The 25,362-nt window shown below is 35.7% G+C and overlaps 1 protein-coding gene across 1 annotated transcript in view; it reads right to left on the reverse strand.

The window, feature by feature from the left end:
* Positions 1-25,362, reverse strand: part of LOC123936944 (A disintegrin and metallopeptidase domain 3-like) — a 106,186-nt gene that overhangs the window by 50,121 nt on the left and 30,703 nt on the right. The window contains exons 5-7 of the mRNA XM_045997438.1: positions 19,221-19,297; positions 18,567-18,744; positions 7,335-7,400 (exon numbers count right to left, since the gene is read on the reverse strand). Of these exons, the coding sequence (XP_045853394.1) occupies positions 7,335-7,400; positions 18,567-18,744; positions 19,221-19,297 (321 nt within the window). The remainder of the gene's footprint in view (positions 1-7,334; positions 7,401-18,566; positions 18,745-19,220; positions 19,298-25,362) is intronic.

Here is a 25,362-nt window from a genome sequence, read left to right on the forward strand (position 1 = left end):
GGTTGTCATTAACTTCCTCTTCACACATATAGAAAGTAAGAGCCAAAATTTAAGTTTACAAGATCACAGAACTACTGAGGATAAGAACCTCAATGGGGTGCCTGAGTGGCTCAGTGGGTTAAAGCCTCTGCCTTCAGCTCAGGTCATGATCCCAGAGTCCTGGGATGGAGCCCTGCATCAGACTCTCTGCTCAGCAGGGAGCCTGCTTCCCCCTCTCTCTCTGCCTGCTTCTCTGCCTACTTGTGATCTCTCTCTCTGTCAAATAAATAAATAAAATTAAAAAAAAAAACAACTAAGTCTTTTTTTCCTACTATAGCATGCTGCCATCATTTGTCTTCATCCCACTAAGAGATGACTATATATCCCGGATAAATAGTGCACTTTCTAAACACAGAGCGCTGAGGACCATTATAGCCAGTAATGTCAAGAACATGTCTTAATTCAAAGGAATAGAAATCATAATATTTTCTCTAAATATTTCTAATTATGTGTATGTACACATTTTTAAGTGTTAGAAAACTTAAAAAGAAAGCATAAAACATAAAAAGCAGCAACTCTGTATCATCAGTAATCTTCAACAAGTCTGCTGAAAACTACTAACAGAAAATAAAATGTAATGGATACTGTTCTTTGATTTGGACAAAAAAAGATGTTATCTTCCTAGGTCCTTAGAGACTATTTATACTTTGCTATTTCTCTGTATGTAACCTTTCCCAACACAATGCAGCATGTGTGAAATGAATGAAGGTGATCCTTTGCAAAATTGAACACATGAAAAGCAAGACAAAAGAATATAAAAACATGACTATGGAAATAAATCCTTGTATGTCAATAATCACAAATTATCAACAGACCAAATACTAGTTAAATGACAGAAACTTTTTAAAAAATCCACTATATGCAAATTAAAATAAAAACCTCTAAATTATGAGTGCATAGAGTTATTGAGTCAAAGCATGAAAATATACATCAGGAAAATAACAGACAAAATATATACTACATGATAATTACATTAATGTGAAAAAAAGCTTAAAAGCAAAAATAATACCACAGTGCATTAATAAAATATTCAATTATTAAGAAAGATGGAAGTATTCTAAACTTCACTATAACTAACAGCTTAGCAACAAAATGTCTTAAACAAAATTTAACAAAATTTTAAATAGAAATTAACTGTTATAGTGAGGGATTTTTACATAGTTATCTCAATCATTAATCGATCAAGCAAATTAACAATAAATATGAGTGTTCAGGTTAAAACAAAATTTAGATATAATATGTATATGTAAAGCTTACATAAAACAATGAGATTTTTTTTCCAAATATACATGGAGGTTGTACATAAGTTAACTTATATTAGGCCATAAAACAGTTGATTATAAAACATATCATATAGATCACATTGTCCAACCATGATGCAATTCAAGTACAGTAATACTTAGTGTTATTTGATTAAAAAATACTTACAGTAATACTTGATAAAAAGTATTTTAATGATGTTATTTTTACTTACATGGGTAACTATAAAAGTTCCATGATGCAATTTACAACTTACTTTCAAATACAGAGAGCACAAGTGATACTGGGATATAATGTTAAACAATAAATACAAGTAAAGAGAATATAGGTGTTCTTTCATTATTGCCATTCTTACAACTTTTATGAAAGCTTGAAAATATTTCTAAGTAAGCTGTTTCAAAAAAAGGAAGATAAGGAACACCTAGGTTGCTCAGTCGGTTAAGCATCTATCTACCTTTAGCTCAAGTCATGATCTCAGGGTCCTGGGAATCAAGCGTTGGGCTTCCCTGCTCAGCAGGGGAGTCAGTTTCTCCCTCTCCTTTTGAGCCTCCCCCTGCTTGTGCATTCTCTCTCAAATAAATATATTTTTTAAAATGACTATAAAATAAAGATAATTTCATATAAACAAAAACTGAAGAGATTTCATCAGCAGGCTAATAAAAATACCAGAAACATAGATATACAAGATGGAATGAAATATTTTATCTTGGAAATAGGGAAATACTGGAAATACTTGGAAATAGGGAAAGACATAGGGAAATAATGAAATGCTTTTTTCCTTTCCTTAATTTCTTAAACATTTGAATAATTTTTAAAAATTCATCTTATGGTTTATAATATATAAAGAAGTAAAAACGTATTACACTACCATCACAAAGGGGTTCTATGGAACTTTACTGTTTAAGGTTCTTATGTTGTATGTGAAGTGGTATAACATTAATTCTAGATCGGAAAAAGTTAGGAATGCTCACTGGAGCCACCAGAGAAACCACTGGGATAAGAGGTGGAGGGTAAAGAGGTATAGCAGGGAAAAAAAAAAAGTATAAAAACAAATGCTGAAAATAACCCACTAATATAAGGGTAACAAAGGACAAACAGAGGAGGAAACCATTGATGGGATAAGTAGAACACTAACAAGAAAGCAGCACTTAACCTACATCCATAGTTATCAGTAATGTTGGTATACATAATTCAACTAAATGTTCTAATGAAAAGGCAGAGATTATCTGACTAAATAGAGGGGGGAAAAGACCTATCAATATTCTGTTTACAGAACCATATACTTTAAAAGTGAAGACAGATAAACTAAACATAAAAGAATAAATACTAATCATAGCATATTTTAAGGAACGCTGGAAGTTTTTAGTCATTGTTTTGGGTTTCTTGAAAGTATCCAGCTAAGTGGAGAGAGGAAAATAGGCTATCTAGATTTAATGTTAGCAACCTCATGGGAGTGGCTGTGGCAAAGCATAATTCCACTACTAGTGATCTTAGTTTTAGACCAAATAGTATTATTCCCCATGTAACAACAAATATCGAAATCTAAATGCCCATGGGTTCAGTTAAGATGGCAGAGTAATAGGAGGACCCTATGTTTGTCTCATTCCTGGAACACAGCTAAATAAATATTGGATTGTTCTAAACACCCAAGAAATGGATCTGAGGGCTGACAAAACAAACTGCACAACTAGAGGGGGAGAAGAGGTCACATCATGGAGGGTCAGAGGTGTGGGAACATGATTTTGGGGAGAAAAGAATCATGGGAAAAGGAAAACGAGTCCTCACCATGAGGAAAGAGGAGGGAAGAAACAGAGAGACAGAGATAGAGAAAAAGAGGGAGAGAGAGCAGTGCACAGAGGATCACAGACAGAAAACTCTTCCCCAAAGTCACTGACTGGGAAAACAAGAGAGACTGATTATTACAACCAGTGGATCTCAAAGACTGGAGTTTCATAGTTCTGTGTTGTGGGTGGTAGGGAGCCCAGTGGGTGCTGCAGTGCTCTTCTGGAGAAGGAAGGTAGACGCCAGGGGCTGATGGTGTGATCTGAAGATCGGAAGATCTCCAGGGATGCACTGGGAGAAACGTTCCCCGTTTTTGGAGTGTATCTGGGAGAGGTGGCTTTGCCTATCAGAGACAAAAGAGCTGGTTGGTGCCATTGTGTTCCCCTCTGCCCCTTAAGCATAGGAGCACAGACAACTGCCAAGGGTAGCTAACCTGGACTCGGGATTTTTGCTATATGTTACTCCAAACTCCCAGCTCCTGTGCATTGGTGTGACGCCCCCTTGGAAACAAACCAACATAAGCCCCAGCCCAGCAAGACCCAATCCCAGAGGACCAGCAGAGGTCCACACTACAAAAAGTTCCAAAAGTATGGAATTCTGAAATTCATCCGTGTGTCTAAGATAAAACACAGACGCACTGAACTGCCTGGCAGGCAGACAACCCAGACCAGACACAGACAGGGAGAAGGTAGGGATCTGAGGGATGCCCCTGACATACAGGAGGAGAGTTTGCTCTTATGTGAGGGCTTCCTGACAGCAGTGGTGTGAACTCACATCTTGGAGACAAGGAACAAGGCCAGTGCTGCTTTTCTTCCATACCTATCAGTACAGACTGACTTCAGTGAGAAGCATAGCCTATCAACAATGGAGGCCTGAGCCAATTACAACAAGCCATGCCTGCTCACATTCTGTAGGTGCTTCTTAACTAGGGCAAATGTGCCTGAGAGCAGTTGTCCCCTACCCCAGCAAAAACCTCCATATGCACCAAGTCTGCTGACCATAGTGCTGTACAGCTTCAGCTCTAGTGGAAATATCAGGTCTCTTTTAACAGAAAGACCAGAGTACACCTAGTTAAAACTTTCCACACTCTGGAGAAGGTCTAAACGTTCCCCACTGTAGGCAAGAAGAAACTGCAGAGGACTAATCTGAGGGAAAGAGCAGCCAAAACACAGCAGCAGAGTGCACACAGCATATACCAGAGACACTTCCTAAAGCACTAGGCCAGGAACAGTATATGACCTCTTCTTAATAAAACCACCACTCCCAGGAGCAGGAAGCATAACAGGCTTTTCTAACACACAGAAAATGACAGAAACCTAGATAAAATACCAAGATGGAGGAATTCATCCCAAAAGAAAAAAAGAAAAGGAAAGGTCATGGGATATAATCAAAACAGATATCAGAAATATGCCTGGCCCAGAATTGAAAGCAACAACCATAAGGATACTAGCTGGGCTTGAGGAAAGCATAGAAGACATCAGGGAGTACTTTTCCACAAAGAAAAAAGATCTTAAAACTAGTCAGGCCAAAATAAAAAATGCTATAACCTAAATGCAAACCCAACGGGACGTAATGACCACAAGGATGGAAGAATCAGGAGAATGAATAAGTGATATAGAAGATAGAATAATGGAAAATTATGAAGTTGAAAAGAAGAGGGAAAGAAAAATACTGGATCATGAATGTAGACGTAGGGAACTCAGTGACTTCATAAAGTGTAATAACATTCACATCATATAAGTACCAGAAGAAGAGAGGGGGAAAGGGCAGAAAGTTTATTTGAAGAAATAATAACTAAACATCCCTAATCTAGAGAAGAAAACAGATATCCAAATCCAAGAGGCACAAAGAACTCCTATCAAAATCAACAAAAGCAGGCCAACACCAAGAAATACTACAGTATGGAGATAGGGGAAAATATATACAGATAGGGAAAAAAAATCCTAAAAACAGTAAGGAAAAAGAAATCCCTAAGTTGCAGGAGAAGACCAGTAAGAATAGATCTATCTACCACAGAAACGTGGCAAGTCAGAGGACAGTGGCAGGACATATTCAGTGTGATGAATGGGAAAAATATGCAGGGAAGAAAACTATCATTCAGAGTAGAAGAAGAAATAAAGAGTTTCCCAGACAACCAAAAACTAAAAGTGTTCATGACCATGAAACCACCCTACAAGAAACATTAAAGGAGATTGACTCTAATAAGAGTGGAAAGAAAAGACCAAAAGTTACAAAGACTAGAAAGGAACAGAAAAAATCTCCAGAAACCATGACTTAACAGGTAATAAAATGGCATTAAATTCATATCTATTAATAATCACTCTGAATGTAAATGGAATAAATGCTCCAATCAAAAGACATAGAGTGTCAGAATGGATAAAAAACAATACCCATTTCTATGTTGCCTAGAGGAGACTTATTTTAAACCTAAAGAAACCTGGATTGAAAGTGAAGGGATGGAGAAAGAATCCTGAAAGAAGCAAGGAAGGGGGGAAAAGTCCTTTAATCTACAAGGGAAGACAGCTCAGTTTCAGAGCAAATTTGTCCACAGAAATTTGGCAGGCCAGATATGAATGGCAGAATATATTCAATGTGCTGAATGGGAAAAATATGTAGTCAAGAATACTTTATCCAGCAAAACTGTCCTTCAGAAAAGGAGAGATAGTTTCCCAGGCACATAAAAACTAAAGGAGTTCGTGACCACTAAACTAGCCCTGCAAGAGATACTAAAGGGGACTCTTTCAGGGGGGAGGGGGAGACCAAGAGCAACAAAGACTAGAAAGGAACACAGATAGCTAGTAAATTAGTTGTAAATTAAATTATATTAAATATATTAATTGGACAGTATGTGAACTTCAAAATTAAATTGAAATAATATATTCCATTAATATGTGGAAAAACATTATAACTTACAAAATAGCATATATAAAACTAAGGTATATGAATATATACATGTATACATTAAAAACAGGACATGTCTGCATAAAATTTATCCCCTGATTATAAAACTATGGGCGTTTTTTCTTTATTATTTTTGTCTGTCTATTCTTTACTGTTACTGATTTTTTTAGTTAAAGATCTAAATATTTCTTTTTTTTTTTTAAATATTTCCTCTTATGAACAAAATCATGACATTATGGCACTCATTGAGACACTTTATTTAAAAATATCAGTGATAATAGACAAATCTGATTTCTTAACTTGCTGCTCATATGACTGCTCACTGACTATATAAACAAGAATTTCCATAACTAAATGGATATTCCCATGAATAAATTTCATTTTTGAAATACAGAATTCCCACTAGAGAACTCAAGCAATTATACAGCATAAAATAATCTCATTAAAGATAATATTTAACATTGTAAGGACCTATTTTATATTTTTATTTTAGCCAGAGGCTTCCATTGAGGTTAAACAATAACTTTGTTCTTCAACCCTTAAACTGTCCCTGCTCCCCTTCCCCCAGGGGACTTACTTAAAAACAAGTCCTGAAACCAGCCTCAGGTAACAAAGCCCAAATACAAGGGTCTGTCAAACCAGGTGGAGACATTTAATCAGTAGGGGCTCATACTGTCTCCTAGCTACCAAGGTGATGGGCTAGTTTCCATGGCTACTGTGGGGTGAATTGTAATTCAATTAGCCACCTGTGTGTGGCCAGGCCCAACCACATGGCCTTTGCTCTATAAAAGTTAGTCTGGAAAGCAGGGAGGAGTCGTCCTCTCTGTAAGGGGTGGCCCCCGACTGGTCTATTTGACGGTAGGTCTGATTCTTGATGCTTGGCCCGAAATAAAGCTTTGCTTGACCTTCGCTTTGTATCACTCTCGCTCCTTTAATCACGGACCTATTATTGAGGCATAACAAACATCAAGGATCTCTAATTGAGTAATAAACAAAATAGTTTGTTTTAAAATGGAAATCAATTTAAGGAAAAGAGTTCACCATGATATGGAGTGAATAGAAATATCTATAGCTAATTGTAATCCAATAGATTATAGTATAGTAGATTCTTGCATACATACAGAGTTATACATTATTGTTAGAATTCTATACTGATTCGGAAATCAATACCATAAATATTGGCCCCTGTACATCAATGTAAAAGCAACCAACATTTTTCTTCTGTCTTGCTATCCTGAGATACATATTATGAACAGTGTGAAATATCTACATTGCAACAAGTTTCTTTTTCATATTCCCTTTGAACTTAAACACAAGAGAAATATATGATGACATATATCAATAATACATACCAAGGCTTTATCCATAACAATTTGTATTTTCAGAACTCTTTTCAATAGTGCAGCATCTGACTTTTTCTGTGAAAGAGAGAGCATGAGTTAAATAAAACATTTTTTAAATTCTTATATGTTTGTAATAATCAAGATATCGATAATATCTTGATATCTTGATAATATCTTGATAATATCTTATGTTTGTAATAATCAAGATATACTTACATACCCAAAGAAAAGTATAGATACATAGAAAAACAGGCACAGATTCATCAAGATATAGATAATAATAAGAGAATAAATGCACACTGAATAGATAGGCAGATTCCAAATAAAACAATCCAATCAAGAAATGGGCAGAGGACATGAACAGACATTTCTGCAAAGAAGACATCCAGATGGCCAACAGACACATGAAAAAGTGCTCCACGTCACTCGGCATCAGGGAAATACAAATCAAAACCACAATGAGATATCACCTCACACCAGTCAGAATGGCTAAAATTAACAAGTCAGGAAATGACAGATGCTGGAGAGGATGTGGAGAAAGGGGAACCCTCCTCCACTGTTGGTGGGAATGCAAGCTGGTCCAACCACTCTGGAAAACAGCATGGAGGTTCCTCAAAATGTTGAAAATAGAACTACCCTATGACCCAGCAATTGCACTACTGGGTATTTACCCTAAAGATACAAACATAGTGATCCGAAGGGGCACGTGTACCCGAATGTTTATAGCAGCAATGTCTACAATAGCCAGACTATGGAAAGAACCTAGATGTCCATCAACAGATGAATGGATCAAGAAGATGTGGTATATATACACAATGGAATACTATGCAGCCATCAAAAGAAATGAAATCTTGCCATTTGCGACGACGTGGATGGAACTAGAGCGTATCATGCTTAGTGAAATAAGTCAATCGGAGAAAGACAACTATCATATGATCTCCCTGATATGAGGACATGGAGAAGCAACATGGGGGGGTAGGGGGATAGGAGAAGAATAAATGAAACAAGATGGGATTGGGAGGGAGACAAATCATAAATGACTCTTAATCTCACAAAACAAACTGGGGGTTGCTGGGGGGAGGTGGGATTGGGAGAGGGGGAGCGGGCTATGGACATTGGGGAGGGGAGGCGAACCATAAGAGACTATGGACTCTGAAAAACAACCTGAGGGTTTTGAAGGTTCAGGGGTGGGAGGTTGGGGGAACAGGTGGTGGGTGATGGGGAGGGCACGTTTTGCATGGAGCACTGGGTGTTGTGCAAAAAGAATGAATACTGTTACGCTGAAAAAATAAATAAAAAGGGGGAAAAAAAAAACCAAATAAAAGTTTTAGGAAAAAAAAATTAGAAGATTTTACTTATATTCCTGATAATTAGAGTCCTCAAAAAGTTACTAGAAGGAGAACCCATGTTTCTTTCCTCTCAAAACCTTCCTCCAAGACCCTCCCCCAACCCAAATAACCTCTCATCAACTGTCCTCCAAATGTTGCCTCTTTTTTCTCATTATTTTAAGTCTATATTAACTTGTGGCTTACACCAAATGGAATGCATCCATTTAAAAAATAGTTACATGTTACAAAGCTGTGATCACCAAGACAGCATGGTACTGGCACAAAAACAGATCCATAGACCAATGGAACAGAGTTGAGAGCCCAGATATGGACTCTCAACTCTATGGTCAAATAATCTTCAACAAAGCAGGAAAAAAATATCCAATGGAAGAAAGATAGTCTCTTCAATATTATATATATTCAATAACTGTTGCTGTGAAAGTTGGACAGCTATACACAGAAGAATGAAACTTGACAATTCTTTTACACCATACACAAAGATAAACTCTAAATGGATGAAAGACCTCAATGTGAGACCAGAACCCATCAAAATCCTAGAGGAGAACATAGGGAGTAACCTCTTTGACATCAGCCACAGCAAATTCTTTCAAGACACATGCCCAAAGGCAAGGGAAACAAAAGTGAAAACAAACTTTTGGGACTTCATCAAGATAAAAAGCCTTCTGCATAGCAAAGGAAATGGTCAACAAACAAAAAGGCAACCCACAGAATGGGAGAAGATATTTACAAATGACACTACAGACAAAGGGCTGATATCTAAGATCTATAAAGAACTTCTCAAACTCAACACCCAAAACACAGATAATCAAGTCAAAAAATGGGCAGAAGACATGAGCAGACACTTATCCAAAGAAGACATACAAATGACTAACAGACACATGAAAAAATGTTCATCATCATTAACGATCAGGGAAATTCAAATCAAAAACCACACTGAGATACAAACTTACACCAGTTTGAATGGCAAAAATTGACAAGGCAAGAAACAACAAAATGTTGGAGAGGTTGGGGAGAAAGGGGAACTCTCTTACACTGTTGGTGGGAATGTAAGTTGGTATGGGCACTATGGAAAACAGTGTGAAGTTTCCTCAAAAAGTTAAAAATAGATCTACTCTATGACCCTGCAATTGGACTACTGGGTTTTTACCCCAAAGATAAAGATGTAGAGAAAAGAAGGGCCATATGCACCCCAATTTTCATAGCAGCCATGTTCACAATAGCCAAACTGTGGAAAGAGCCAAGATGCCCTTCAACAAATGAATGGATAAAGAAGATGTGTTCCATATACACAATGGAATATTACTCAGCCATCAGAAAGGATGAATACCCAACTTTTGCATCAATATGGATGGGATTGGAGGAGATTATGTTAAATGAAATAAATCAAATAGAGAAAGTCAATTATCACATGGTTTCACTTATTTGTGGAACATAAAGAATAGAATGGAGGACATTAGAAGGGAAAAATGAAGGGGGAGAAATCGGAGTAGGAGATGAACCATGAGAGACTATGGACTCTTGGAAACAAATGGAGGGTTTTAGAAGGGAGGGTGGTGGGGGTATAGGTGAGCCTGTCATTTGCAAGTGTCATAAGGAGGGCATGGATTGCACAAAGCACTGGGTGTTATACGCAAACAATGAATCATGGAATACTATATCAAAAACTAATGATGTACTGTATGGTGACTAATATGACACAATTAAAAAATGCAGTTATATGAATTGGTACTAATGTGAATACCCATGTCACAATTTCCTTAAGTAAGAGAGAGATATTTTCTATCTTGCTCTTCCAAGTCCATTGCCTACATGGCTGAAGGCAACCAAGGATCTGCTTTCTCTCACCATAGCTTAGAATAATCTATTCCAGAGTTTTATATAACTGGAATCATATAGTGTGTACTCTTTTATACCTGACATTTTTTACTCAGCATTCCCCCACGTTGTTGTGATTATTAGTAATTTATTAGTTTTTACTGCTAAGTAGCATGCCATTTTAGAAATATACCAAATTTTGTTTATGCATTTAGCTGTCAATGATGTGAAAGGTGCAATAAAATGGGGTCACTTTTGTCAAAGGGTTTTAAAATGGATCTGGAAGGCCATTAAGGAGTTAGGCCATATGCACATCATCACTGGGTAGAATCGTGAATAGGGCCCAACTTTAATATTCCCAGGACTCAGCGCAAACTTATCTATGACTTGCTATAGTGACAAATTTTTGTTTTTATGACAGCCTTATGAATCAATTATGTTTAGCCTAGTTGACTTTTCTGCCAACTATTAAAATCTTTGTAAAAAAAAAAAATTTTCAAGCATCCCCTTTTGTTTTTAAAATAAAACCCTCACTTTTTTTCCCTAGTGGGATACAGTTGGGTTGCTATGGAAATCTGTGCTCACTGAATTATAATTCTGAGATCCCAATAAATGCTTTCGTTTTATTTCAGCTTTTTTTCTGTTGACAATGATATTTTGGATTATTTAGACATCTTAGCTATCATAAACAAAGCTGCTATGAGTATCCATGTACAGATCTTTGTGGAGTTAATATTCATTGTTCTTGGGAAATATTAGAATACCTGAATCATAGAGAAGTACCAGATTGCTTTCTAAAATAGTTTGATTGTTCTGCATTGTTGCCAAGAATTAATAAGAGTGTCAACTGCTCTGCATTTTTGCCTATGTTTGGTAATGTCTTTTCCATTGTTTCCATTCTTGTTGACTTGTGCGGATATCTTACTGAGGTTTTAATCTGCAATTCCCTGATGATTAATGTGGAACAACTTTTACATGTTTATGGCTCATTATTTTGGTTTCTCCTAATTCCCTACTAGAAATTTTATGTTTAGCTTTGACATTTAAGTCTACACTCTAATACAGTTTTGTGAATAAGGGTCTCGATTCATTTTATTCCCTACAGATGTCCAGTCTTCTGGCAACATTTATTGAAGAGATCATCCTTTAACCTTTTACAATCCCTAGCACCTTTATGGAAAATCAATCAACTGATAGCATGTGGGTCTACTTCTGATCTATTCTGTTTCACTGACCTATATGTCTATACTTAGACCAATAACACAGTATATATATCTAAAGCAGAGGTCAGCAAACAATGACCCACAATATGGCCACCTGTTTTGTAAATAATATCTTACTGGAACAAAGCCACACCCATTTGTTTATATATTGTTGATGCTGCTTTCATGCTACAAAGCTAGAGTGAAGTAGCTGTAACAGATCATTTACTTCACAAGCCTGAAATACACACTATCTGACCTTTTAAAAAAAAAAAAGTAAGTTCTGAATTTTGCTCTTTTTAAAACTGACTATTCTAAGATCTTTACATTTCCTTATGAATTTGAGAACCAGTATCTATGAACATGTTTCCTGGAATTATCCAAATTGGGATTACATTGAATCTACAGATTAACTGGGGGAAATGAACATCTTAACAATGTCAATATCTTTGTTTCCTGTGACTTTTCTAGACACTCTTAAAGTCCTGATAGCTTTGGAAGATCTTCCTTATGATCTACACACAGAGTTAGGTTACTAAAAACATGAAGTTCTATTTTTCCTTTAAAAAATGTATGCCAGGGGCGCCTGGGTGGCTCAGTGGTTTAAAGCCTCTGCCTTCGGCTCAGGTCATGATCCCAGAGTCCTGGGATCGAGCCCCGCACCAGGCTCTCTGCTCTGTGGAGAGCCTGGCTCCTCCTCTCTCTCTGCCTGCCTCTCTGCCTACTTGTGATCTCTGTCGGTCAAATAAATAAATAAAATCTTTCAAAAAAAAAAAAAGAAAAAGAAAGCAAAACTTAAAAAAAAAATGTATGCCATTTATTATTATTCTTTTTCCTATCGTATTATCCATAGACTCTAGTAAAACATTGACTGGAAATAGTGAGGGCAGAGAGCCTTGAATCATTCCGAATTTAGGGTCTGTTTTAGTCACTTCAGGCTATAACAAATACACCAGAGACTAGGTGGTTTAAATAACGAACATTTATTTCTCATAGTTCTGGAGGCTGGGAAGTTCAAGATGAAGGCATCAGCAGATGTGATGTCTGGTGAGAGCACTCTTCCTAGTTTGCAAATAGCTATCTTCCTTTGGTATGCTCACACAACAAAGCAGAGAGAGAGAACTGTGTCTTTTCCTTTTTTTAGTAAAAGTATTAATTCCATCATGAGGACCCTATGTTCACAAATGACCCAATTTAACCCTAATTATTTTTTCAAAGACCTCCCTATGCTATTCTACTGGAGGTTAGAGTTTTAACATATGAATTTGGGGAACACAGCATTCAGTCCATAACAATGGGAAAACATTCAGTCATTTATATTCATTATGTTAGCTGGAGATACTCATAGATGGTCTTAATTAGATCAAAGAAGTTTCTTATTCCTAGTTTTTATCACAAATGGGTACTGAATTTTGCCGAATGATACTGATTAGGTCTTATGGTTTTCTACATAAACATGTTGAGCTATTTTATTTAATTCCTCTTTTCTTGTACTGATTTAAGTAATAATGTCTCAAAATCCCATAGTCAGAATTCTTGAAAAGGAAAGAATGTTTTTATAATGGCAACTGGACTAGATTTAAAAAAAAAAAAAAAAAAGTAATGATATTATATACCCCCTAAAGAAGCCATTTTCTACATCCCCTAAACAGACATTCTTGACTATCTTGTAAGCACTTCATTTTGGCAAAGACTAAAGCCAGTCTAAGTTTTTCCACCTTTGAGGTTGACTTTACTTGATGCCAAGATTCCTACAGAATTATTCATTAGTTATGAAATCCAGCATATTAACCACATTATATCTTGGTGTTGCCAGTTTTTACCAGGGTTTCTTGAGAAAATTTTCAAATTCAGGACACTTTTCTTCAAAAGTTTTATTCTTTAATAACCTGGAATATTTGGGGTGCTATTTTGTTCATGAATGGCAATTTTAATTATCTTAAATTTCTCTTAGCAATCTTTTCATACTCCATTAGTCAGAATTCCCCAGAAAAATAGAACATTTATTATAATTTGTTATAATTAGATTTATTATAAGGAATTGGCTCACATAATTATAGAGGCTGGCAAGTCCAAAACCTGCAGAGTGGGCCAGTAGGCTGGAAACCCAGAGAGAGCTTATGCTGCACTTCCACTCTGAAGGCTGTTGGCTGGACAACTCTGTGGGAAGGTCCATCCCTTCATCCTATTTAGGACATCAACTGATTGGATAACATTTCTGTTTTATTCAAAGTCCATTGATTTAGATGTTAATCTTGTTCAAAGACAGCCTCACAGAAACACCCACAAAATTTGATCATCTGAGCAATATGTCCCAGCCAAGCTGACACATAAAATTCACCATTACACATTCTTGGGTTTTTCTCTACCACTGTTTTCTTATATAATTGCTCTCTATTCTCAAATCTGACTATAATATCACATACTGGGGTTTACCACAGTGTCTATTCTATTCATTAGGTGTCTTATCAATGGCTTTTATTTTTAAAATGCTTTCATTTTCCCCCTACATTTATTTTCTGACCTCTTCCAAAGATCTTTTATCAGATCACATAGACCATTGGACTGCTACCGAACATATCTCCTGGGATCATATTACCTGGGCTTGTGTTTGTTGCTGTTGTTGTTTTTAAGATTTTATTTACTTATTTGACAGAGAGAAATCACAAGCAGGAAGGGAGAGGGGAAACAGGCTCCCTGCTAAGCTGAGCCCAACAGGGGGCTCGATCCCAAGACCCTGAGATAATGACCAAAGCTGAAGGCAGAGGCTTAACCCACTGAACCACCCAGGTGCCCCCTGGGCTTGAGTTTTAATGTTATCCCTTAACAGAGAATTTCCCAAGATAATTATTTCTTTGTTTGTTGTAAAGATTTTATCCATTAATTTAACACATACAGAGAGAGAGAGAGAGAGAGAAGAGAGGCAGCACAGCAGGAAGAGCAGCAGGCAGAGGGAGAGGAAGAAGCAGGCTCCCCAATGAGCAGGGAGCCCAATGTGGGGCTCAATCCCTAGACCTTGGGATCATGACCCAAGCTGAAGGCAGACACCTTACCAACTGAGCCACCCAGGCACCCCAGGATAATAATTTAAATTCCCTAAATCTGTTCCCTAATCTGAAAAGGGGGACAAACATACTAACTTTTAGAATTATTAAAAAAAAAAAAAACTGGAAAGACAGGATATATGTAAAGCTCTTCGAATAATATAAGGCAACTATGAGGTAGTACATGAATATATACAAGTTTTTCATTCACTTTGGATTTTGTGATCTTCTTATATTTTACATTTGTATTTCATATATGCCATATTTATTCTTTCCTAATTACTATTATTTTAGAATATATATAGTTCTTTCAAGTCAAACCATTCTTGAACAATGGAGGGGGATTAGTGACTTTTTTTACACTTCTGTTTTATTTTAAGAAATGGTCAGTTATCTAAGAATGTTTTTCCCTTCTCCAAGACAAGAGATGTCAGTGAGACACCTATCCGGGCTCAACTGTATCGAGGTGGGGATGCACACACTTTTTCCTATTATTCTAACTAAATTCAAATAATCTAGTAGGGGACTCTTACAGTCCCCAAGTCAGAGCCAGGAAGGGAATCAACCAGGAGAGTTTCATCCACTTTGGTATTTTCATGATCAAGACATAAACCTGTTAAGTCACTGACAGTTGAAATTGTTTGCTTCAACATCTGATGGGATTTGACCTAATAGAGATTCCGATGAAAAATACAGATTGAGGACAGATGCTTATACAGTTCTTCCATCTTTTCATTTGGTTGAAAGTTCACCAGAGCTTGTTGGTCAAGCAACTATTGTTTGGGAATCTGGTTGTGACTGCATCTGGATACTATCTTCAAACAGGATGAAAGTAAACTCTCTTTTTTACCTGCTCAATTGTTTGTTTTATTCGGGGGCAAGAACATTTTACATTAGGAAGAAAAGAGATTATAAAAACTTAAAAATCTCAGTTATGTAGTGCTGGCTTTGTACAGAATTATAGATTGGAAATTATTTTGCCTTACTTTAAGTAATTGTGGTATTGCCTTTCAAATTCCAGTACTGCTGCTGGGAAATTCCATGCTATTCTGCATCTTAACCATATATAAGAAACCAAATTTTTTAAATATCCATTCAGAAACTCACCTTAAATAATTCTGAGAATTTTTCTTGGATTATTTTGTGATTTATTCAATTCAATTTCCTGTTTACTCATACTGAGAATCCCTACTGTATTACCTAAACTCTTATTTTAATTTAAATTTCTTATCTCTCAAATTTCCATCATTTGTCATTGTATTTTACTTTTTGTGTGATTTCTGGAATTTTATCTTATGAACTTCCTATTTTCTTTTTTTTTTTCACTTTTATTATCATACTTTTAAATTTCTAGAACTATTACTTATCTGTTGAGTGTTATTTTTTAAGTAGCACCTTATTCTTAAATTTGTGGATGAAATATTTTCTTCTACTCCTCGGAGGATATTGCCATTTTGTTTTCTTCACCCTCTGTACTCTTTGGCACCTCAAACTTTAAAAACTTGATTTTTTTCATGGCTCTATCTTCCATATTAAATTGTTTCATCATATGTCTAGTGCCCTCTCATAATAGCAACTGAATATTTAACAGCTTATTTCAACATCTCTATGACCATATATGGATTTACAGGCTATTGTCTTCAGAGAAAACAATGTGTCTGGGTTGTTGATTGGGAAAAGGCTGTCAACATGAACAGTTTTTATTCTTTTGGCTGGTTTAATTCCTTCCTGAAGAGGGGTCTTTCAATACACTTCTTAGAATGTGTAAGACTGGTTCCCAGGATCCAACATGCCAAGTTTAAATTAAACACACTAGTTTCAATATGGTATTCCCCTTCTATTGGGAAATACAATAGCACATCTATTACTGGAGTCCCCGTTTCACAGACTCCCCAAAGAAAACAGCTTTCAATGACCTTGAGTCTACAACAGAAACAATTCATTAGCACAGGAAAACAGGATTGCTAAATACACAACTTATTTCAACCAATTATCTTAAGCCCAACTTTAAAATTCCATCCTATTGCAATTTAGAAACACTTGACTAGTACTACAGTACATGTCAAGTTTTCCATAGCCTATTCCAATGACTATTTATGATTTCTTTTCCTTTGGTGCCTGGGATTCTTGGTCACACCACTTCAAAGAATGAAGAGGTAGACCAAAGAGTGGTGGGGAGCAAAGTTAAGTTTATTGAGCAGTAGTACAAAGCTCCCAAAGAGGGAGGGGACCCAAAAGGGTTGCCATTTTGGTGTTCAAACCAAGGGGTTCTTATAAGCTCTCTTGCAGAAAGAACTATTTTAAGTAAACAGAGTGTGTGCCCTTATGCAGTCAAAACTGCATAAGTTTTGGCTGCTAAGTCATGCCAATCAGGGTTTCTATCATGCACCTGTATACCTATCAGGTTAATGTTTACATACTGATGGTCTTTGGGGGCTGACATCTGGAGACTTATGTCTTAACTGCCTCAGCTTGTGATAGTGACAAATGTTTTATGGTCAATTTTTGCATCTCAGGATGTCTTGCAAAAGTCACTTTTACAGAAGTGTAAAAAGGGATACTATTGCAGACTTGTCTAAACTATAAAACAGGTTGGTAGTCCAGTTTTGCCTTAGCTGTCCTGGCTCCCTGTTTTCTTGTTGGGGACCCTGGCTCTGACTACCTAATTGTCCAACTAACTCCTAACATTATCAGTTTAGGATTCTGCTTTTGGGGGGCTAAATCAGCTATCTGATATTTAATGTCTATTGTTTTTCTCCTCTCTTGTTCTGTTTGTATGTTTATGTCATTTTAAAAATCCCCTTTCATTTAGTGGGTTTTTAAAAGGACAAGAGGGATAAATGCATGTGTTTAATACGCTTTCAGTAGATAAGCCCTTTATTGTATTTTGTTTGGTTTCTGTTCTACTTTTCAACTCTGAATATAATGTTCACTTCGTTTATAAGCTTCTTTGTGTTTAATTTCACGAATGTAAAAATATGCCTAAAATATGTCTTTGTTATTTTTTTCTGTTCTTTTTAAAAATCTGATATACTGAAGATAATCGTTCTCTTTATTCATGCCCGTGATAACTATGTGATCACATGCTTAACTAAACCTATAGATCTAAGCTTATCAAATTCAGGATGAAAAGCAATTTTCAAGTTACTTCATGAAAGATATAAAATTGACAAATACTGACTTATCTCCATTCCTGCAATGATATCCCTGGGTTCCTCTCTGGTTCTGAAATTTTTGTTTCTATTTACTTCATTATTACATTTTGTTTTGTACCCAAAATTTCCATAATGACTTCCAATTATTTTGTTCCACTACATTAGAAGATATGGTAAGCAAATGATAACTGTTTTTTACTGATCACTTTTTTATTTGTCTACATACTATGCTAAGTAATTTCTATTTATAAATGTAGTTAATCTTTGAAATAACTGTATATTGGGTATTATTTTTATTTTTTTAGAAATAAAATTACACACAGAAAAGTTATGTTACTAGCCCAAGTTTTAGCTACAAGAACTTGTGTAATGTTATAATAGTAGAATGTTAATTCAAAACAGTGTAAATATGTCTATAAGCATCAACATACTTGCAATTAGGAAAATGTGAGAATTTTTAATTTTTAATTATGTGTTTATATCTATTATATTTTTATATACCATATTACTAAACATGAAAATATATTTTAAAAAATATTTAAAATAAATATATTGCAATAGAAGTTTTTAATATAATCAATATCATTTAAATTAGTTTTCCAAATGTAACAATTCCAATGTGAATAAATTTATTGAAGATAACACAAGTGAAGATAACATAGAAGTGGTTACTTACTTCCGATTTCACAAGAATCCTGTAGGACTGATCTACCTGTTCGGTCATAGGATAACTTTCTTGTACAGGGGAAAAATTAATTTTATTATTCTGTATTTGATAAAGCATATGCTCATATGCGGCTGCAGATTCCAATGGCTCAATGCCATAACTGACATTCTGCAACAGCAATAATCCCCTAGGTATTTAAACACATAAAAAAGAAATTAAAAGATAATTAATATAGACTACCTGCTGAAAAATGTAAATCAACATTAAATAAAAAACATTTTATAGGAATTTAACAGTGGTCTTTGTGACCTAATATGTAAGAATCATTTCTTCTTACTTGGGTAAACTTTGAAACACAGTTTTATAGCTTCTTCTCTCTATTATGGGATTAAGAAGTCATTATGGTGCTAGTGTGGCTAAGACATGTCAATATTCTTCATTCTAGTGGAAGATTTTCCTGCATAAGTTTTATGACTGCCAGACTAGGATGGAGACAAAGAGAATAGGAAAAATGATAAAGTGAAGAGGAGAAAGGGAAAGTTTATGAGAAGAAACACAAAGTCTCTATTTTCTTTGTCTTCGCTCTATCCTTCAAGATGTTTCTAAAAATTAAAGGGTCACACAAGATTTTCTATCATGTACATCTCTAGAACATACTATTACCTGAGTCCAGAACAGGTGCTAAGTGTCACAACTGATTTTGGAACCTCTGCAGCATATCCTTGATAAAGACAATGGCCCTAAACAAGAGTATACAAAGATACACTCATGAGTTATTTGGGTTTTTTTTTGTTTTAGTTTCTATTTAAATTCCAGTTAGTTAAGCACACAGTATAATATTAGCTTCAGGTGCACAACACAGTCATTCAACACTTCCATTCAACACCTGGTGCTCATCACAAAAAGTGCATGAATGATTTTGTAAATAAACTTTTTGGTTTATCCTTATTTCTTATATATCATCAAGTATTCAGATTTAACCATTACCATTACCATAATTATCTACCAGATATTCCATTATCTACAATCTCTTCCTCTTAAACATTTTTGCCTAATAGTCATGACTCCTATCCTTCCCCAAATAATTCCTGCTTTAATAATTTAATTTTAAATATTTGACAAACAACTTCCTTATCTGTATCTTTTCTCTCTCAGCCACATTTCTTAAATGTGGCTGAGTTTATAACTACTAACTTGATTTAATTCACAGCATTAATTTGACTTCAAATGTGAACATTTCACTTGTTGTTTTTTTTTTTCAAGTTACCCAAAAGTATCTTAACTGAAATTTCTTCGTTTTTTTTCTCTTCAGTATCTCACCAAGTTGATCAACCTTAGTTCAAGCTCTCCTCCCCATGGACTTTTTTTCACAGCATTAATATTCCCAGGTTCTCCCCTAATAATCTTTTCAGTAAATATTCCTTTCTCTTAAAAGTCTAGTGATATCTACAGTCAGCCCTGTTCCTTTACTAATGCTGCTCTATGAAAACTTTAGCTTCAACACATTCTTTCTTATGAATTTGCTTCTATGTTAATATTATACAATATTAGCTGTGATACATATTATTTTCATCAGCTCCAGATAGTAAATTTCCTTACTGAAAGGGAACTAGCAAAAATAGAGTGAGAGGCGCACTGGCATCCAGTGGCTAGAGTACAGCCAGAAGAAATGTTGTCCATCTCACTGATCCTTCATCATCTGACCCCACCAGCAGGACAAGGTGGCACAAGTAAGTATCTCTTACCGCCACAGGCTGCAATAGCAGAAGTCCAGTAGAGCCAGAAGAACAAAGCTAAACAGAATAACATTTAAAGTTATAAGAGGGGCGCCTGGGTGGCTCAGTGGGTTAGGCCTCTGCCTTCGGCTCAGGTCATGATCTCTGGGTCCTGGGATCAAGCCCCGCATCGGGCTTTCTGTTCAGCAGTGAGCCTGCTTCCCTCTCTCTCTGCCTGCCTCTCTGCCTACTTGTGACCTGTCTGTCAAATAAATAAATAAAATCTTAAAAAAAAAAAAAAGTTATAAGAAAACTACATTGTTATTGGAACAACACACCACACTAAACTTAAACTGGGTGACTGCTTCAGAAACAGAAGATTTAAACATCAAGGGTACAAGTAAACATCACTGACTATACCAAGAACCAAAAAAATCATAATAAAAATGAGAAAAGGGACGCCTGGGTGGCTCAGTGGGTTAAAGCCTCTGCTTTTGGCTCAGGTCATGATCTCAGGGTCCTGGGATCAAGCCCCGCATTGGGCTCTCTGCTCTGCAGGGAGCCTACTTCCTCCTCTCTCTCTGCCTGCCTCTCTGCCTAGTTGTGATTTCTCTCTGTCAAATAAATAAAATATTTTTAAAAAAGAGAGAAAAGACAACTAACTGATGCCAATATTGAGATAAGCCACATGCTGGAACTATCAGAGAAAGATTTTAAAGCAGCCATGGAAAATTGCTTCAATGAACAATTATAAATTATCTTGAAACAAATGACAGAATAGAAATAAAATCCATAAAAAACAAAGTATTAGAACTAAAAAACATAAATATACATAAAACAAACCTCTGGATGGGCTCAAAAGTGGACTGGAATTGACAAGCAATAGAATCAGTGAACTTGAAGTCAGATAAGTAGAATTTACTCAATATATAAAACAGAGAAAAATGAGCTAATAAAAGACATAGAACCTCAATAAACTATGGAACAGTACCAGATATAAAATATATATCAGAATCCAAGAAAGATAACAAAGAATGTGGAGTTGAAAAGTACTTAAGGAAACAAAGGCTGAGGGGCGCCTGGGTGGCTCATTCAGTCAGCTCAGGTCATGATCTCGGGGTCCTGGGATCAGGCTAGCAGGACGGGAAGTCTGTTTCACCCTCTCCCACTGCCACTTCCCCACCCAGCTCATGTGCTCTCTCTCTCCCTCTCTCAAATAACTAAAAATCTTTAAAAAAAAAAAAAAAGTAGAAAGGCTGAATTTCTGGTCAGAAAGAATGGAATAAGAAGCCCTGGGCCCTCCAGCAATAATTCATGGACAAATTCCTTTCATGATTAATCAGAAATTACTTGAAAAGCACACCCTAGGAGAATGCAAAATCAAACTCACCAAAATCAACAAAAAGATTTGGTGTACTTTTCATCAGGGACACTGCCCAGAGCACTGCCATATAATCACAAACAGACTCCCTGGCTCCCAGCTTGCCAGCTTGACCAGGGAAGGAAAGGTGTTTGTTGATATGTCAATTGCCCCAACTGTTCTGAGAGGGCTACCCAAAAACTAGGATCTGTATCACCAGTCTATCACCTGAGTCCTGATAAGTTCAGCTCAGTCTTAGCCACCCAAGTAAAATAGAGGTATTGATTTGGTCTAGTACAAATCATTGATTTGCAACCCCCACAACTCAGCATGGAGTAAGTGAATGAAAAACCCTAGCTTTCTGCTTGTCACTGGAAAAGGAAAAAGTTGATCCATGCGTGTAGTGCCTCCAAAACTGCCCACAGAATTAGCATCTGTCTAATGAATCCTGGAGCACTGATAGATCTGGCAGAATCTAATTGCCTGAAAGAGACCAGAGGTAGCAGCTTGGAATGGTAGATATTATTGATCCTCCCTCCTATCTAGCACAGAGAAAGCAGGAAAAAAAACATAGGTATCTGCTTCTCCCTGAAGAGATAAAAAGTTAGTAGAAGCCCCCAAAATCAATGGCAAGGCTGATCTGGGGAATCCAGTTCTGTACAAGGCCAGTTGGTGAAGACTGGGAGAACTGACTGCTTTGACTATAAGCCAACAACAAAACAGTGAGTCAAGTAAAATGAAGAATCAAGAAAAGAACTTTTAAACAAAGAAACAAGATAAATCTCCAGAAAGTGAACTTATTGAAATAAACTTAAATGACTTACTGTCTAGATAATTAAAAAAACTCTCGCAAATTGCTAACTATAAAATAATAAGAAATGGGATGTAATATACAACACAGCAACTACAGTTAATAATATTGCATTGCATATTTGAAAGTTGCTAAGAGAATATATCTTAAAATTCAGTAACTGTATGGTGAGGGATGCTAACTAGACTGTGGTGATCATTTCACAATATATACAAATATTGAATCATGTTGAACATATGAAATGAATATAAAGTTAATGTCGATTATACCTCAATAAAAAAAGAACTCTCATAAAGATACTCACTGAGGTCAAGAAAACAATGCACAAACTAAGTGAGAATTTCAAAAAGAGAAAAATACAATAAATAGTATATTTATAGTACTTTTATAGTACTATGTTTATAGTATATTTATAATACTAAAAAGTTTCAACAGCAGACAAGATCAAGCATAAGAAAAAATAACTGAACTTGACAAGTCTGAGTAGCAAAAAGAGAAGAGACTGAAAAAGTGAAAAAAAGCTTAAAAGACTTGGAACACTACCAGGAAAACTATCCACATTATGGAATTCTCAGAAGGAATGAAGGAGAAAGAAAGGAATAATAACTCTATGACATAATAGAGGTGTTAGCTAATGCTAAAGTGGTAATCATATTGCAACATATGAATGCATAAAATCAACACACTGTACACCTTAAAGTTATACAATATTACTCGTTAATATATCTCAATTTAAAAAACAGCTTGTTCAAACAAATAATGGCTAAAGCTCCCCAAACCTATACAAGGAAATGGATATCCATTTCTAAGAGCTCAAAACACCAAATAAAATGGTTCTAAAGAAATCCACATTCAGATATAACATAATCAAATTGTTAAGTCAAATGTAAATAGAGAATTTTGAGAGCATCAGGAGGAATTGATTTGTCACATATGACGGAACAGCCTTAAGAATTTCCATGGATTTTTCAGCAGAGACCTGGCAAGCCTGAAGGAAGTGAGATAATACAGTCAAAGTGCTGACAGAAAAAAAGTCAACCAAAAATATTATGTCCTGCAAAACTAAGAAATGAAGAGACTGGTTTATAGTTACACGTGTAAGGAACTTGGAAGCTACAACTCCATGCTACCTATAGGTAAAAAGCTTAACAGACCGAAAAATCAACAACATTTCTTAGCTCTGGAATGGGGTGAGGACACAGAGCAAACCACAGACCCCAAGATTCGGGAGGTGGGCAGGAGAACACAGGGAGTTATAGTTTACTGAAGCAGAAGTAGTAAGAAGTGCTGCTAGAAATTGTGCTAGGGTATTTAATCCTCACAGTTATTGAAGAAATGCTAGACAATCAGTGTGGACAACCCTGAGAAATAAAAATTTCAGAGAACTCCTAACAAGGTCCCCAGAGTTTTGTAACATTTACATCCAGAAGTTTGACTAACATGCCATAGTAAATATCAGAGAAAAATCCCTCATGCATTCAGTAAGGGGATGAGAAAAGGGACCATTTTGAAATACATCAAAGCATTCTATCCTTAACAAGGCCTGATTTCAGTGGTATCATTTACATAAAGACTAACTTGCTGGAAAATTATCAAAGCCTAACTGACATGGGGAGGGGAAATACCCAAATCCAGCCCACTCAGGCCATTCTGTCCCACCCAGAGAGGAAGGGGGTAAAAAAAAAAAAAAAAAAAAACTCAGAAAGTTTTGTGTTGTGCACAGTGCAGAGGCATTGGCCAAGTAAAAATTTGAGGCTTAATCATAGGATTACAGAAAATATCCTCTCTCACCTTACCTCACCACTACATTACTGAAAGCATATTTATAGCAGTTCCTTTTACCTGGTACATCATGTCCAGTTATCCAAAAAATGTCAAAGGAAAAAAACACAATTTGGAAAGATAGAGCTAGCATCAAAATGAGACATGGCAAGAATGTTGGAATTATCAGATTGAGAATTTAAAACAACCATTAATTATTCTTATGCTAAAGGCTCTAATGGATACATTAGACACCATGCAAGAACAGATGAGCAATGTAATTACAGAGATAGAAATGCTGAGAAAGAACCCAAAACAAATGCTAGAGATTAAATTAAAAAAAAAAAACTATAAAAGAAATGAAGAGTGCCTTTGATGGTCTGGTAGATAGAAGTGGCTGGGGAAAGAATATCTGAACTTGAGGATATATCAACAGAAACTTTAAAATCTAAAAAGCAAGAAAACACAGACAGAACAAAACAAAAGAATATATATGGGATACTACAAAAGGTGTAGCATACACATGATTGGAATATCAGAAAGAGGAGAAAAAGAGAAAGGAATGAAATATCTGATACAATAATCCTGACAATTTCCCCAAATTAATGTCAGATACCAAATCACATACAGAAAGCTCACAGAACACTAAACAGAATAAATTAAAAAAAAAAAACCTGTATCTTGGCATATCATTTTCAAATTAAAGAAAATAAGAGATTAAAAAAATCCTAAAAGAAGCCAGAGGGGAGAAAACCTTGCTTACAGAGGAACAATAGTTAAGAATCATAAGATTTTTCTTCATAAATCATGTGTGCAAGAAGGGACCGGAGGGAAATATTTAAAGCATTGAGAGGGGAGGAAAAAAAAAATATCAACCTAGAATTCTATACCCTGCAAAATTATCCTTCAAAAGGGAAGAAGTAAAGATTTTATGAGACAAAAATTGAGGGAATTTGTTACTAGTAGATTTGTTTCCAAGAAAATTTTTGAAAAAATTCTGTATAGAAAAGGAAAATGATATAGGTCAGAAACTTGAATCTCCATAAGGAATATGACAGTAAAATAAAAACTTTTATTTTTCTTGTGTTTAACTGATATAATAATTGTTCAAATAATAGCAACAATGTATTTAACTACATAGGTTTATGCACATACCAT

Source organism: Meles meles, chromosome 2 (genome assembly GCF_922984935.1).
Source record: "Meles meles chromosome 2, mMelMel3.1 paternal haplotype, whole genome shotgun sequence".
NCBI lineage: Eukaryota > Metazoa > Chordata > Mammalia > Carnivora > Mustelidae > Meles > Meles meles.